The 14520-nt window shown below is 40.8% G+C and overlaps 2 protein-coding genes across 2 annotated transcripts in view; one reads left to right on the top strand and one right to left on the bottom strand.

The window, feature by feature from the left end:
- Nucleotides 1–9536, bottom strand: part of snx17 (sorting nexin 17) — a 52779-nt gene extending 43243 nt beyond the window's left edge. The window contains exons 1-2 of the mRNA XM_080790526.1: nucleotides 8607–9536; nucleotides 2337–2411 (exon numbers count right to left, since the gene is read on the bottom strand). Of these exons, the coding sequence (XP_080646652.1) occupies nucleotides 2337–2411; nucleotides 8607–8666 (135 nt within the window). The 5' untranslated portion in view covers nucleotides 8667–9536. The remainder of the gene's footprint in view (nucleotides 1–2336; nucleotides 2412–8606) is intronic.
- A 964-nt stretch (nucleotides 9537–10500) lies between these two features.
- On the top strand, nucleotides 10501–14042 carry atraid (all-trans retinoic acid-induced differentiation factor). The gene is made up of 7 exons (XM_080791080.1): nucleotides 10501–10601; nucleotides 10871–11004; nucleotides 11937–12005; nucleotides 12099–12170; nucleotides 12323–12444; nucleotides 12785–12885; nucleotides 12982–14042. Exons 1-7 carry the CDS (start codon nucleotides 10506–10508, stop codon nucleotides 13084–13086), a joined length of 699 nt encoding a protein of 232 aa, XP_080647206.1. The 5' UTR covers nucleotides 10501–10505; the 3' UTR covers nucleotides 13087–14042.
- Nucleotides 14043–14520: the final 478 nt, after the last annotated feature.

Consider the following 14520-nt stretch of genomic DNA (forward strand, 5'->3'; position numbering starts at 1 on the left):
AATCAAAGACAACGACTGACATACATAGAAACATAGCTTTTTCTGCATTCATGACTATTGACTATGAGCAACAGCGAAGGAGGCGCAACAGTGACGTCTGAAAACCAACATAGAGCAATCAGCGGACGTGCTTGGGCAGGCTGCCACATTATATGCCATTAGATTGCATATCCATGCCATGACACAAACCCCCCCCCCCCCCCCCCACCCTATGGGAGTTGGTGTTCTAATCCGGCTGTCTCTTCCCCAACGCCTTGTTGCCAAGCAACGGCAGCTTGTGTCTGACAGGATGGTCCGGCCTTGAAGGCAATTAATCAAAGTTTGCCCTTTTTTCCCTCGATTATTTATGAATAATAAATAATCACTGCAGGTGATGATTGTGCATTTCCCACAAAAACATGCTCGTCCATCAAACCGCCACTGGCGTTTTAAATATCAGGGGACCCCCCCAGGGGTCTGTCAGACAGACGCTGATCCAGGATCTGTCAGACGACGATCCATTTGACCACACCACTGTCATAATTCCCCCGAGTGTGCAGCGTTTACTCATGGCTGGGGAAATAAATCGATATTATATTGATATTGTGATATGAGACTAGAGTAGCGTGTCTGGGATTGTGGTCATAATGTGTGCATGATACGGCATAAGAGTCGTCTTCTCCAGGTTGTAATCACTCGAGTCATATTTCAGTGTGCGTAGATCGGCTATTTTCACGAATTAAAACAAAAAGGTTTCCCGACAAAAAGGATAGCGTCACAGATCACAGTACAATATTGTATCATTACAATATCATGTCCGAGGTATTTTAGTCAAAAGAAAGTGACCTCTCTTAACACCAAGAAACCTCCCTGAGAATTAAGAATTGCGTGTTTAACCCATTCTGAACGGGAACCCATTTTGGTATTAGCATCATGTTATGCTTTAGCTATTGAAAAATAGCAGATCTACAAGCTCATAGCGCGCCACCGAGTGGCGCGCTACGAGCTTGTAGGTCTGCTATTTTTGAAAAATCGAAGAACGACTGACATTTTTAGAATCTGATCTCAGGTCAGAATGGGTTAATCAGACCAGTGTGTGTCCAGTGGAAACCTCGTATGAATCCGATCTCAGGTCAGAATGGGTTAAATGCTTTGTTGCACATTCTACTACGTGGTGGCACCAGGACAGGGAATGAGAAATACCAGCCGCAAAAAAAAACACTCCTCCCCAACACACCACCTCGTCAGCCAACAGTCCCTTTCGCTCAGCACAGGTGCACAATAAAATCCTCAGTGTTCATTTAACTCCGAGAGAGTGTATCAAATGAACCCAAATGGAATCATTTGGGGATCAATTTGTACACTCCAAGGAGTCAAATTAACACGGAGGGTTTTGTTGTGTGCACTAGTTGAGGAAAAACAGAAAAAGGCCAAGAACATTCCTTCCATGTCAGACTCCTCCAATCTGCTCTGAAATAATACGTGCACCAGGCTGACCTCGGGAGAAGAACAGGAGTCTAGCCCATTCCTCCATTCTGACCTGAGATCAGATTCTAAAAGTGTCTTCTACATCCTGAGAGTTTTCTGAAAAAGCTATGTTTCTATGTCAGTCGTTCTTCGATTTAAAAAAAATAGCAGACCTACAAGCTCGTAGCGCGCCACTCGGTGGCGCGCTATGAGCTTGTAGATCTGCTATTTTTCAATAGCTAAAGCACAACATGATGCTCAAAATGGGCTAGAGTCTCTATCGAGTCTGGAACTACACCGAGACAGGAAGCAGTCATCCGTCTGTCAGTCCTAAGTATAACACCTTTACATTAAATGTTTTACTTTATATTTCCGCTAAGCAACAATCAATACATGCTTAGGGTTAAGGAGGGTTAACCCAATTTGGGGCCGGGGAACCCTTTTGGTGGTTTTTAAAGCATTATGTTATGCTTTAGCTATTGAAAAATAGCAGATCTACAAGCTTGTAGGTCTGTTATTTTTGAAAAATAATGAAAATGTAGTGCAAAATCATTCAATAATCTTTCAGAGCCAATGTTTTTAACTAAATTCTTTGCTTCTAGGGGGTTCCCTGGAACAACATATTTTCAGATGGGGGGGTCGGTGGCCAATTTCATATATTTTTGGGGGTCCGACCGTCCTTGACATGAAAATGTTTGAGAATGACTGATTTAGAAACATGGGTTTTTCAGAATACTGTTTTTTAATTTCGACCCTAAATGGGTTTGGTTTAAAGAGGAAACAGAGGAGGTAAAGGGGGACGTCACATTAGCTTTATCACTTCCGTGCTCCAGACGGACTGAATGACGGAAGCGTTTGAACATCGTGAGAGAGGCAACAGTTTGGCGTACCTGTTCGTGGAGACCGAGGAGCTGACTGTAGCGCACCCGGCAGTGAAGGACACCGTTGACGTGGATGTTGTAGGCCTGGAAGGAAGGCGAGAAGCTCATTAAAAAGTGACGAGAAATACAGCTTCTCTGGCTGTGCCAGGAGACCATGTGAAAAGCCTAGACTAGACATCAAAAGCATAGATCGATTTTTGGAAAGCTCACAGTTGTAACAGGACCAAAACAGAAATGTCAAATGTCTTTGAAAAAGACTACTGTGCTTAATGTCCCTCAAGCAAAAAAAAAAGACGTCTGCCTTTGAACACATTCTCCAGCGTCTTCTGAAAGCATTCTCCAGAGTACTAACGACACATTTCGGCTTTCATTTACTAGCAAAAGTGGAGGAGATATTGAATTGAGAAAGAGAAAACTCAGAATCAAATTAAAGACCAGATCAGTTCTAATTTCCCAGAGCACGCCAGGTCGGTGCACCGTTGAAGAAAATCAATCTGCTAAAGTTCCACCCAACAAGTCTCACTCACTGCAGGACTGATTATTCACTGCATCTTCATTATCATTTAGGCCCTGAATTATTGCGAACGCAGTGATTGCGAATTCAGTGAGCACTTACTATGAGACCTAGCAGATCATGTCTGTCTGTCTGTCTGTGTGTCTGTCTGTCTGTCTGTGTGTCTGTCCCGCTATCCAAATATGGAGTGTGTTGCATCAGCAATCACTCAGCTCCATATATGGGCACAAAAGGGGCCAGGTCCACATAGTAACAGCGGGACAGACACACAGACAGACAGACAGACAGACAGACAGACATGATCTGCAGGGTCTCAGCTGCGTTCGCTTCCCGCGTTTGCGCGTCTTACTGGTACTTTGTTGCACAATGGCGCCACACTGAGAATACAGTAGCAGATCTGTCACGCTCACAACAAGGCGCCACCCACAACGGGACACGTTGTGAGAAAGTAGATCTGGTACCAATGGAGCATAAATTAAACATTAGAGGAACCAAAGAAGCCACGTATTGACTTACTTTTAGAGGCATTAGCCTCTAAAAAAGGGAAACAAACCCTTGGAAAATCCCAGCTAATGAATAGACTAGAGAGAGAGAGAGAGTGAGGATCTCAGAGGGAATGTCGTATTCTTCTCCTGGACTCCCCCCTTGTTTATTTTCACAAGAGCTATCATTGGTTTACTACTTTCTCCTCCACACTAGTGTTTGGAATAAATAAACGGTCTATACGCAACTGCAGTTTGCATTTGGAGACCAGTCGGTCAGTCACAGAAAGTAAAGCTGAAAGAAAAGGGTTTGTTTTTCTGAGACAACAATGGGTTCTTTTTTTTTTAACCCATTCTGGGCGGGAAGTGGTCTTCTAACTAAGGGCCGATTCATACTCCTATTTTACCGCTGTTTCGGCGCTGTAGTGCCGAAATGATTTCGGCTCGTCAGAAATTTTCAGTAGCACCGAAGAGCCGACATTAGGACTGTACCCCCCCCCCCCCCACCCCCCCCAACCTCAAATGACGTCACACAACGCTGAGTCTGTCAATATTTTTAAGAGTTTGTCGAAAACGTTTTTATTTCGGAAACATTTTCCTGATGTTACTTGATTGTGTTGTTCTTATTTGCTTGTTGTATACTGCCCTGTTTTAATTTTAGTGTGTTCATTGTACAGCACTTTGTAACATTGTTAAGAAAGGTGCTTTATATATAACATTTACTTACATACTACTTACACATTGTAGACTCTACAGCGCCGAACCGACTTTTATTCGGCTCTAAAATAGGAGTATGAATCGGCTCTAACCCTTCTGGACGGGAACCCCTCTTGGGGTTCTGTTCTGTACAGCAGGGGTTCTCAATGGAGACCCCCGGAAATGCTTTTCCCCATGTCTCAAAAACAAAAAAAGACGTGATGCTGCTGCCTGCAACATAAATATGTGCTACGTTTTTCAGAAAAACTTAGCTCAGGATTTAGACGGCATTTAAATAAATAAAAATCGGCCTCAGTGGAATTGTTCAACTGCTAAGTATGACACTAAACCACTGACTGAACTCTCCCGTTTCCTGACCTGTGAAACGCTCCACAAAGCAATGAAAGCAGCACTGCTTCTAGTGTGCAAAACGTCTGCTTCAGATATAGTTATGGCCATTCATGACACAGCGTGTGTCCTCCTACTGTACCTACTGTACACGACACTCCAGGGTCTTCTCATGGAAGAGTAGGGAGGCCGAACACTGAAGATGTTCTAGTTTAATATATTGTAACATACTGTTCCATACATTGGAAGGGGGGAGGTATATTCATTAAAATAAGTCCCAGATTGTAGCATTAAAAAAGCATATTATGTTCATACAATGCAGAAGTTGTACATGCCCATAGCGCGTCGCTTTGTGCTGCTATTTTTGAACCTTTTTGAAAGATCTTGAAAGTGTTTGGAAAAATGTTGAATAACAAAAATGTTTGAGAACTGCTCATTTAGAAGGCATTTGTAGAATGGGCCTCAGGTCTTAAATGGCTTATACAATACAACAATTGGGGTGGTTGTATTTGGTCTCCCTGCTCCTGACTTCTATCGAGACATTTACTGTAGATCCCGTGTTCAGGTTGGACACAACTAGAGAGAGAATAAGGAAAGAATAAGGTCGCGGATACAAGCATGGCTGGCATCTCCCTTAGAGATAGGGTGAGAAGTTCAGTCACACAAGAGAGACTCGGAGTAGAATCCCCCAGGAGGAAGTCACTAATGTTGCTCTCGACTCGAGAGGGAAGTCTGGAGCACTCTGGTGGAGCCGTTGCCCCCGCGACCCGACAACGGATAAGCGGTTGAAGATGGATGGATGGACAACTAGAGAGTAGAGATGCTCCGATAATCGGCCACTTACCCTATCTGTGATCGGCAATTTACCCAATCTGGAGAAAACGATCTTTAACAACATTTAAGTGGTATAAATGTCAATCAGATATATAGTATATGATATCATAATTTTTCCATCTTTTGTGACAGACGTAAACATTTGGGACATGAGATATCAGATCATCATCATTCAATTGTAGTTTTAGCAAAAACAAAAATGCCTCCACAAAGCTCTCGTAGTCTGTACAGCAGAACGTTTGGCATGAGATGACGGGAAGTTTGCTTCCTGTTTGAATGTCAAAAGGCAGAAGCTCTGTCAGCATGTTAATCTTCTTTCCTGTCTGTAATTCAATCCCTATGAATATTAGCAGTCAATTGCCATGTCATCCGTCAAAACAACTGTCCGTTGTTGAGGTTTGTACTGTACATAAAGACTAAAGAGGCACAGACACAGGCAGTCATTGGTAAATAAGTAGATACAAACTGAAGAGGCTTAAAGAGCAGAAGATCTACATGCAGGCCGGATGGAAAAAATATGTAGGAACTAGAAAATAACGGTGCCAAAAATGTATCGTGAATAATTTCAGCAGCTGAAGTTAAGGAGATCATGATTGCCAAGATAACTGCCGTGATTTGTGTCTTACTTTATCACCCTCATCATTTTTAAAACGACATAAATTTGAATTGGAGTTCAACCGAGGATAGCTCATTAGGATAATTCAAGAGCAAACAAAAGGACCCCTTGTGCACACCTTGAGAAGAAGCCCATCAGTCACAAATTCTTAGCAAAATGGCAGCTGTCTGTCTAACTATAATTATATGCAGTGGGGCATAATTATCATTAGTCTAAAAAACAAATAAGAATTATAATTTGATGAGCCCTCAAGCTGTCTTAACAGGTCCCAACCTGCTCCCATCTATCCACCTTCACTCACATACAGTAGTAGTAACGCACAGGCTACTGTAAAAGCCATATTATCAACAACATAGGATATAATGAAGACCAGGCCATTAGAAGGGTGACGCGACATAATAAACAAACATTGCGCTTACTTAGGGACGCTGACGTATTAAAAAACTGCAAGCATTGTTATTCTAAAAAAGCCCTTTTGCAAACTCTGCAAATTGTGTGGTGTCTTGACTCTGGGTGCCAAGGTACACATTGAGCCAAGTCCCTTCCTGCTGTGTGGTGGTTGGTTACAGACAGGTCATAATGACACTCACTGTACAGCAAACAGAAAGGCTCTCTCTCTCTCTCTGATAAGGAAGTTTCTTAATAATAATGAATTTCAAATAACTATGATTTCAACAGCGAGAGTAAAGGTTTTTTGGGAATTTCAAATAAACAGCTTCCTGCACATTTCTTTGCCAAGTCGTACACGACAACATTCACAATGTTTTGATTAGGCATTCAAAACACATCAATCATCATACTATTTTCGTGATATCCTTATAGCCTTTGCTGTACTTTCTAGTTCATAGTAACGTTTACATTTCTGACTAATAAAGTATTCAATCAATACCGTATTGGGCATTTTTTTTAATGCATTATCAATATGAGTGATACTTTCTTTTCCTCATGTTTCTGGAAACACTGGAGGCAATGTTTATATGTTTTGAATTGACAAGGACTGCCTGGAGTGAAAATAGCCTGATACAGTATAGGCTATCTCTGTGTTGTTGTTTTGCATTTACTGTCATGTTTTTCCCTGTTGTTTGTATATGGACCCATTGCGTCTGAAATAAAGTTTTCAATCTAAAATATTGGATAGATAGTCTTGCTGTGTGACTGTGAAGCGAGCTACAAAGAGAGTCTGTGCCTCCTCAGTGTGAAATTATTTCATATCTGCTATTTTCAATGAGTGTTCAGCTTCGCTCATGCAAGGAGGAAGTGATTAATAAACAGCCCAAACTATGGCGCTCCTCTGCACATCTGTGTAGTGTGGCGGCACAAACTGAAAAAGGAGCACTAGTACATTTCTTAGAGAATGATCACAAAAGCATATTGGAATTCTACCCGACTGACATCACTTCTGTATCACAGCTAAATTAAATCCCTTCATTGGAAACAGAACTGTGTAGCGTGAGTGTCCATAGGTTTTTTTGCCCAAATGTAATTGAGTTTTATTCTTGAATCTCGCCAATTCCCTTTACTAAAGGATTACTCATTTCTTTATTTGACTTGAAACAGTCTTTCAGACTGACACACCCACCACACGTCCCCAGTGCACCATATACTTCACACAGGAGAGGGTCATTTTGTCACAGGAATACAGAAATTAATTTCCGGAAAACGTGATTTCACACTTCCCTGTGGTGTAAAGGGCCAATACACCTGAGGTACTCATGGATTTAAGTGTCTCATCATTTCACTTCAGGCATCCTGCAGTGACCACAAAAGGCACAAACACTGTTCTCATGTGCACAGTGTCTTGCACAGTCTTGCACGTATTAAAAAAAGCACTAAAGCAGCATTCTTTCGTTTTACATGTTCGCTGGCTACTTCTTTCTAAAAAAAAAAACAAGTCTCTGCCAGTATGTATGGTGGTTGTGTGCTCACACTTGTGTCCATAATAACTCAAGAGAAATGTCTTTAATAATGTCATGCTTCATTATAATATGAATCATCCTTTCTTTCTATACTAGTAGTCACTGAAACTCTACCAATGTGCCACTGCCAACAGACAGAGCTTGTTCTTGTTTACAAACCTTGCATGGGGTAACCCAGGCATTTCAAAACCAAAAGAGACGCAGGCAGGCAGTAACATTGATGGCACCAGAGTGACCCAGAGTCACCAGACGTTGCAGTGCACCATAACAGTTAGTAACAGGTAGTTGGAAAGACAAACACAGTTTCCAGTGGGATAGTTCTTATCCTTTTAAGGGGATCAGCATTTGGAATATATCATGGTGGCAAAACCTCCGACCTGCACAGGGATGCTGACTCAATCTCAATAACAAAAGGGACATTGTTGTACCCAGAGTTCAAGCCAAAAAATAGGTAGACCGACTGTCGAAAGATAATGTCCTGCATTTAAAAAATAAAAACAAATAGAAAAATAATTTCCTGTAGTTGTGTGGCAACAAGAAACAGTTACGCAGTGTAGTAAAATTGCATAATTATTGCAAGACATACATTTAAAATTGCCTTATGAAATTGCAAACACGTGCATTGCTCTTACTCAATTTCAAATGTACAGTACACGGTGGTAGGCTGTCCTTTCTTACTCTATATATAAGCCAATGTTTGCATTTGTTCCTAAAAGCCATGGCTATATTTTCTATATAAATACAACTTTAAGCAACAAACTTCGAATATTATCTTTCTTTGACACGTTAGTTTGAGTTTAGATATTAGATTAACACAGCTGTGTAGTAGTGTGTTGTCAAAGATAACATGTTTGTGTTGTGTCACTCACTCACCACATATGTTGATCCATTTTCCCCCGAACGAACCTCCGTTTCAGGTATGGAAAAATGCATTGTAGGTCAGACTTGTTTGGAAGGCAAGTCCCTTTTTGTCAATATTTTTTTAGCTTTGATTCTCACAAAAGTTTCGCTGCAGTGTCAGTGGTGACTATAGTACAGTCCCACCACTGTATATATATCCACAATGTGCTGATTTTAAGTCCAATCAGGAACCAGGTTCGACTCGCAGAACAAACGGCGACTTCTATTTAAAAAAAATACCCAAAAAGTGTCTCATATACCAAGTAACATTCCTATCAAACTTTTTTTTCCCCCCCACGTCAGTCAGTGCTAAACTTTTCTCACTACCGCGTCCGTATAGCAGCCATGTTGCAAATGTTAAGTAATTCTTGCCTTCATAATGCTGATGCTAAATTGATTTATTCCCGTCCCACTATAGCAGTGTGAAATGATTCGGGGCTATTAAGAAGAATAATTATTGACATAGGATAGGAGGACAGACATTTACGCTAGGCGAATCCTCCTTCTTCGACGCAACATGCCGTTAGTTCATTCCGTCGTTCACACCCGCCGCGGCTCGGTCAGATCAGGGAACGAACTTTCTTTCTGGATGAGAAAAGGTGCAGTTTTTTGTTTGTGCAAAACCCCCGCGTCGCGTCGCGTCGCACGCACCGTAGCGTACCGTCCGGGGCAGGCAGCGAGCCGATGCTAAAACAATCCCCCAAATGTACTAGTGTCACACAAACAATCCAACGTGGGGTGGGTTTATATGTATGCGCTTCTATTCCTTCTTGTTGTGTTGTCTCCTCTCGAACTTCTCCTTCTCCTTCTTAATCGAATGCATATGGCTATAGTAGAACAACAGCAACAACAAACAGAGAATGTAATATTTTAAGTAACCGACGCAAGGTTGGGCTGCAGCCAAGCAATAATGTATTCAATATGTAAGTAACTGTCTGCCCCACAGAGGAGAAGCATTGCAACAATCCCTGGGTGGGATCAAACCGTTGTGTTTATCCGAGGGGGGTTTAGTACTTTTCACAATTTTATCAACAGCCTATTTTCTTCACACGTTTTTGTTTAAACTATATTATGGCGAGCTCCACCTAAGATAACGGCTAACTAAAATATTCCTTCTTGCATTGCATTTGTGTTCCATTGAATCCTGTGTGGCGAGTCGTAATCCCCCCCCGCTATAACGTCCACTTGTTTAATGGTTTCGCCCAGTCACAGTGTCAGAGAAAGCGCAGCAGTCAACATTTATTTTATTTTAGATCAAAAAGTCAGTATACGGTAAACACGTCTATAATGATCATAATTCCATAACTTGCTTATTAACCAAGGCTACCCAAGCAAGCAGTGAAACACAAAACGTGTGCTCGGATCATGACCACATATATGGTAGTTAATCAAAAATCATGATTTTACCTATTAAAGTTAGTAAACATTAACTTTAATATTCCTTTATTTTATTATATATAAGATTTAGAAAATCGACAAGAACAATGTTTAATGTATTCAAGTGATGTTGCAAATCACATTGGATGGATATATCTTGACTTGTTAGTTTAATTAATGACAATTACGACTGGATGTATGTAACGTATGTATGCGCAAAATGTAACGCAATATGATGGCATGAAGGCTCCGGCTGCGGAGCTTTATTCATGTCATCTCATCTCTATTAGAGAATAAATAATAAAGGCCTACATTTTAAGGTTTAGTGTGAAACAAGTTGAATTCCTCGTTTATTTGTTTTATTTTATTTTTTACTGACGAAGTGTAAGCTAATGTAAATTTAAATGCGGAAGGCTGTAAAGTGGTCCTTCTCGTCACATGACCTGAAGCACCAGGCTACCTCCCATCATGGTCATATGACTACAGTCGACGAAAATGAGAGTTGGAGTCTTCCAGCGGAAATCATCTGCGATTATAATATTAATCATTATTTCTTGCTTATACACGAGTTGCCAGTTGGCAGAGCTGCAGGTAAGAGCATTAATGTATTAAGCAGCTTATAATAATAATAAGTATTGTTTTTGTTTTTGTAAAGTGTTAATGACTGTACAGTACAGTAGCCTACAATTATAGCGTGTTTTGTTGAAGCAGAATGTTGTTGTTACAGTTTGCAGAATTACAGTACATTTCAAGCACAACTCAATAAAGAAAAACTGTTAACTTGTGAGTGGACGACCCAATAAAGCGCTACACTTGTTTTACAAGAGGGTCCACCATGTTCAATTCATTATCATTCATAGGTATGTAAGTTGTGCAGCGGCAGCGCCCTGAACGCCTCGGCGCCGGTGGGACAGTTCTGCGCCTCGTCTGCAGGTCTCATGGCCGGCCGCTGCTGTCTGCGAACCGACAACAACACGGAGGGATATGTCATCGGGTAGGCCGGGCGTTTCATTGATTGAAAACTTTATTTCAGACACAATGGGTCCATATACAAACAACAGGGGAAAACATGACAGTAAATACAAAACAACAACACAGAGATAGCCTATAATATGTATAAGGCTATTTTCACTCCAGGCAGTCCTTGTCAATTAAAAACATATAAACATAGCCTGCAGTGTTTCCAGAAACATGAGGAAAAGACTGTATCACTCTGTGTGATCCCTGTTAAGGCCATAATGAATACATTCTTTGATTCCCTCAGTCTACACATGAGTCTACTCTAAACAATTAATAATAATGCATTTGTCTTTATTAGTACGGTCAGTGGTTCCCAAAATTTTACATGCCAAGGACTATAAGGAGAACCCCCAAATTGACATTTATTAGCTGAGGATTGTATCTACTAGTACTGATACAGTGGGGTCTGGGGACCCCCAGGGGTCCTTGAGGGAGTTCCAGGGGGTCCCCAACTAAATGATAGTTTGGAACCAAATGCCCTTGTGGGCCTGTAGTAGCTCTGAGTGTATGAATGGAACCAAATAATGCACCCCAACGGGTCCATTTGGTTCCATTTGTACACTCTGAGTTAAATTAACATTGACTTTACAATATAAATTGGGGGTCCCGTCCCAGAGGTAGAGATGCCATTAAATGGGGGTCCGGCGTAGACTAATTTCAAACTTAACTGGGGGTCCTTGAAATTAAACGGGTTGAGAAGAATCACTGCTAGAGCTGTACAAATATTCTCTCATGGGGGGGGTCAAATGGGGGGTCCACACCAAGGGGATAATTTGTGTCAATTTGGGGGTCCTTGACATGAAAAAGTTTGGGAACCACTGATGGGCGGTACGGTACTTACCTGTTATATCTTTGCTATTATTCGTTAAAAGTTCATAATAACAGTTCCTTCTCGTCCTTGTTCAGGTTGGATCTGTCCAACTGCTCTTTAAGTAATGTGAGCGATCTCCGAGAGGCCTCTACCGCTGTCATTATGTATGTATGTTATTATTTTACCTTTTTGGATACTAGCCTATAAAATGTATGGCAAATGTACAGTAGTTATATTTTGTTCACTTTTCCTTACAGTGACCTCTCACACAACCCCATTGCTAACCTCAGTGACAAGGTGTTTCAAGGATTTTTTTATTTAAAAGATTTGTAAGTATCATGTTATATGTATCTACTGTATGTATAAGTATTATGTGGCTACATGTCCTCTAGCCGAAACAATACTTGGTTCTCATCATTTGACCTTGATTCTTCACCAATGGAAATCTTTTTTGTTTTGTCTTGTTTATTTTTACCTGAAGGATTTTGCCTTCAGACCAAGCTTGTCCCGGAGGCAATGCATCTTGGGAAAAGGTGGAGGTCGAGGAGGGAAATCTTCTTTGTCGTGACCCTGTGAACTTGTGCAACCGAGCTGGACAGCTAGGTAAGTCCTCGCATGCTGCAGGATCCACCCGTTAGCCAGTGTATCAATGCCGCGGTCCGCGGACCAATCACTCCCACATTAAGCATAAGAACAAATGCAGGAGGTTGCGGTCCCTAAAGACTACGAAGGCCCGACATTCGAACAGCTTTTTCCCCACGGCTATCTTGTGGCTGACTTGTGCTCTGAACAGATCACTTGAACTCTCTGCACTATATTTTATTCACTATTCTTTGCACTCTCTTGTCCTAATGTTGTTGTAACTGCACTCTGCTGTCCCACCAAACCAAATTCCTAACATGTTTACATGTCACGGCAATAAAGTCTTCGTTCTGATTCCCAGCTGTAGTATGTCCAGAGAACTCTCTCTGTGCTCCTTACGGCCCCGGCTTCTCAGAGTGCAAATGCGACGGCAAACACCGCGGATACAAGTGTCTTCGAGAGGTCAGTCTCCCCCCCGTTCTACAGGCATGTCTGCAAGTGGTCCTACACCAATAATCGGTTATCTTTACCTCAAATACTTCCGTTTTTGTTTAACAGGGGCAGTTCCCAATCCTCCAGGTGTTTGGACCTCTGGGAGCGTCGACGGTCCTGGTCGCCACTATACTCTGGGTCACCCAGAGACGCAAGGTCATCTCAATCTGACCACTTCAACCCTATAATGGCGTCTCTATTCTGCTGGGAACATCTGCAGAAAATAGCGTTTCTACAACACAATGGTCAACAAAGTATATAGGGTTTAAGAAATGGTTAAAGCGGAATTTATACATTTGTACTGCCTGCAGCACTCTTAAGAAAATATTACAGCTTCAGTTGGTGACAGTCATACTGTAGTATATTAGACCTAGACAAAGTATAAATTAGACCTTACTCGCATAGTGATCTACTGAATTTAAGTTCATGATGTTACTGATTTTACTGATTTTTAAAATGGGGAGTTTTTTTTTAATGATTTCCACAACAACTCTAAGGTATATTAATGACGTAGTAACATGTTGAAAATTAGTGGCATTACCCTTTTAAGACAGGTAGCAGTTTTATTTATAGGAAATGTTGAAAACTGACTTTCTTTCGTATTATATTATACAGCTTTACTTTAGTTTTTACATCCAAGTGTTATATTATTTACCATTACTAAATGAATACAATTTATTTTTAACCCATTCTGGGAAGGAACCCCTTTTGGTGTTTTAAACATCGTTATAGTTTAGCTATTGAAAAATAGCAGATCTACAAGGTCATAGCGCGCCACCGAGTGGCGCCCTACGAGCTTGTAGGTTTGCTATTTTTGAAAAATCATGAAAATGTGTCGCAAAGGTTTGAATATATATTCTTTCAGAGCAAACGTTTTTTAACTCAAAATCTTTGCTCAGGCCTAAATGAGTTAATACAAGTTTGAACCTTTTTTTTTAAACATCACAAATCATTTATTGTACCGCACTCAGCTGACATGAGTGAAACACAAAAGTGAAGTTTTTAGGAGTTCTACAGTATGTGACTTTTATTTATTGAGGCTTATCTAATTTAACTGCCAAACACTGTACGGTACATAGGAAATGGGTTTACATGAACACTGGAAATGTGTATTTGAAGCATGAGATTGCATATTCTGTGTGGATTTTAGTAGATTGGAGCAATAGTATAATGTAGCCTGAAATGGTACGTTCGTTGCACATGTCCTTTACCGAGGATGAAAATAAGATTGTATTATTATGAATGAATCACTGTGAGCCAGGGTTAGGTTCACATGAGTTTTTTGTGCCTATGCTGTAATTTTATAAATTATTTCTGCACATGAGCAATAAACATTTGATAAGAGTTGCATAATGACATATTTAATCATGACTACCGGTACTAGTCTATTATATTGGTGGGTTCTGGTCAGATAATGAGCAGTAAGGCAACAATGAAGTGACAGGTATAACGGTTTGTCTCCATTTATGGTCATTCATAAGTCAGTTATGTGTAACATAATAGCAATACAAAAATAATTGAGTCTCTTTCATTGAATCTTTCAGAAAAAGAAAAAAAAACGTTTGTCTACCACAAACTTAGTACTTTTGTCACTGACTCAATGTG

The sequence above is a fragment of the Protomyctophum bolini genome (genome assembly GCF_963924005.1).
Source record: "Protomyctophum bolini genome assembly, chromosome: 19".
Classification (NCBI taxonomy): Eukaryota; Metazoa; Chordata; class Actinopteri; order Myctophiformes; family Myctophidae; genus Protomyctophum; species Protomyctophum bolini.